This window comes from Cyprinodon variegatus, unplaced genomic scaffold (genome assembly GCF_000732505.1).
Source record: "Cyprinodon variegatus isolate N-32 unplaced genomic scaffold, C_variegatus-1.0 Scaffold112, whole genome shotgun sequence".
In the NCBI taxonomy this organism is placed as follows: domain Eukaryota; kingdom Metazoa; phylum Chordata; class Actinopteri; order Cyprinodontiformes; family Cyprinodontidae; genus Cyprinodon; species Cyprinodon variegatus.
The window spans coordinates 826,155-828,373 of record NW_015150565.1 but is presented as its reverse complement, the minus strand read 5'-3'; the positions used below and the strand labels follow the sequence as shown (position 1 = coordinate 828,373).

Here is a 2,219-nt window from a genome sequence, read left to right as displayed (position 1 = left end):
ATTTGACAAACCTCAGAATCAGAAAGTGATTCCTGTTCAGACAAAGCGGCAGAAAACGGATCATTTGAAACCTGCTGTCAGATGGGGAACCTTTAACCCCGCTTCCCATATCTACTGCGTTGGAAACCTCTTTCTGTCTAACCAGACGTGTTTTCCCATGCAGCCCACAAGGGTCCGGCTTCTCCCTAAACAAGCACCAATTACTGCGAACTCAGATTTTGATCAGAAGGTTTTATTTTATTGATGAATTAACAGGTTCTATTGATCAATAGCTCTGTGGCAACCTTACAGCGCCCCACACTGGCACAGCTTAGAATTACAATAACATAATAGTTCGACTGACCTCTTCTTCTAATCTGTGAGTACACAGCCCTTGAAAAAATCTGGTCTACATTTAGATAATAGAAAAAACATATCTAATTATCAGTGAACTTTTTTTTTTTTTAGTTATATCCATTCAATTTTCCTTATCAAGGGGGTTTTATTCTTTAAAAAACATGATCACAATTCTTCTGAGTTTTTTTAAACAGTCTCATCTGCTCCTTTAAACACAGTTAATATTGTCCTTTAGTTTGTTTTTCCGACTGGATATATAGTCTTTCAGACAGGTTCCTGTCCTTCATGCATTCTCATGTGAGAGTTTAAATATTTGCTTTTAGTGAAGCCTTCACCACAAACTGAGCAGCTGAAGGCCTTTTCTCCACTGTGAACCTTGCTGTGACTTACAAAATCCTGCTTCCTTCTAAATATTGCAGAACAATCGGAGCAGCTGAAAGGTTTTTCTCCCGTGTGAATTCTCTGGTGCTCAATCAGAGCGTTCTTCCATTTAAAAGTAAGGTTGCAGACAAAGCAGGAGTAAGGTTTGGTTCCTGTGTGAGTCCTCATGTGACGGTTCAGACACGCGTTCTGTCGGTAGCTCTGGCCGCAAATGGAGCAGATGAAGGGTTTTTCACCTGTGTGGGTTCTCATGTGCTGCTTTAAAGTAAATTTCCTTTTAAAGGTAGCATCACACATAGTGCAGCTGAAGGGTCTTTCTCCTGTGTGGATTCTCATGTGTTCCATAAAAGAGTTTTTCCATGTAAACGACCCGTTACAGATGGGGCAGATGAAGGGTTTCTCTCCTGTGTGGATCCTAGTGTGCTCCAGAAAAGTGTTCTTCCATCTAAAGGTGGCCTGGCAAAAAGAGCATGCGTACGGTTTCTCTCCAGTGTGGCCTCTCATGTGGCGGGTTAAACTCACACTGTGTCGGTAGCTTTGACCGCAGATGGAGCAACTGAAAGGTTTCTCTCCTGTGTGGGTTCTAAGGTGTTGCTCTAAAGTATACTTTCTTTTAAAAGTCGCATCGCAGAAGGAGCAGCTGAAAGGTCTGCCTCCTGTGTGGACTTTTCTGTGTCTCAACAGACGTTCCCGCCGGCTAAATGCTTTGCCGCAATCACTGCAGGTGTGCAGTTTATGCTCGACGTCACAGATTGGATCACCTGATTTTAAAGCCGGTTGTGGTTCGCCGCTCTCCCCCCAGTTTCCTTCGCTGACGTCCGTCTCTGAAGTAACTGAACTTTCTTCTTCATGGTGTGATTCGAAACATTCAACAGGTTTTGGTTCCAAAGAGTCTTTATTCTCCTCAGTCTGGATGTGATGAAGCCTTGAAGGTCGAGGTTGTTCTTGTTCATCTTCAATCTTGAAGGATGTGAACTCTATAATCTCAGCCTCCTCCTGTTCCTCTTTAATCTCAGGAGGCTTCTGGTCCTCCTGTTTCAGGTTAAGACTCCAAATCTGCTCCTCAGCTTCAAGCTCCTCTTTGATCACCAAAAGTTGGTGGACATCTGCAGGAAATAAAACACTGATTATAAAAGCTGCTTCATTTCTAAATAGAGAAACAACATTAACTAACTTATCCATTTCTAGCAACTCTTGGTAAACATGTAGTTCAATCCTTGCTAATTATTCATCATTTTACTCTCATCAGGAGAGTAGATGAAAGAAGTGTTAACACTTTGATTTGAAATTATTATTTTAAAAACTTTAAGATTTAAAAAACAATAATTCAGCACATAGCTGATAACTCCTACTTCAAATCTGGGCTTTTAGGATAAGTGGCAAAAAGAAAAACAAACAAAAAAAGAAGCCTTTCTGTTTGTAACTTGGCATAACCTATGTAGAGTAAACTTAAAACGTGGGAGGAAATGCTCTGGTCAGAGAAAAAACCCAAACCAGACTTT

At 41.1% G+C, this 2,219-nt stretch overlaps 1 protein-coding gene across 1 annotated transcript in view; it reads right to left on the bottom strand.

The window, feature by feature from the left end:
* Positions 1–259: 259 nt before the first annotated feature.
* LOC107084963 (zinc finger protein 501-like) overlaps positions 260–2,219 on the bottom strand; it is a 4,148-nt gene continuing 2,188 nt past the window's right edge. Inside the window, exon 2 of the mRNA XM_015375039.1 lies at positions 260–1,823. Coding sequence (XP_015230525.1) covers positions 601–1,823 — 1,223 coding nt within the window. The 3' untranslated portion in view covers positions 260–600. The remainder of the gene's footprint in view (positions 1,824–2,219) is intronic.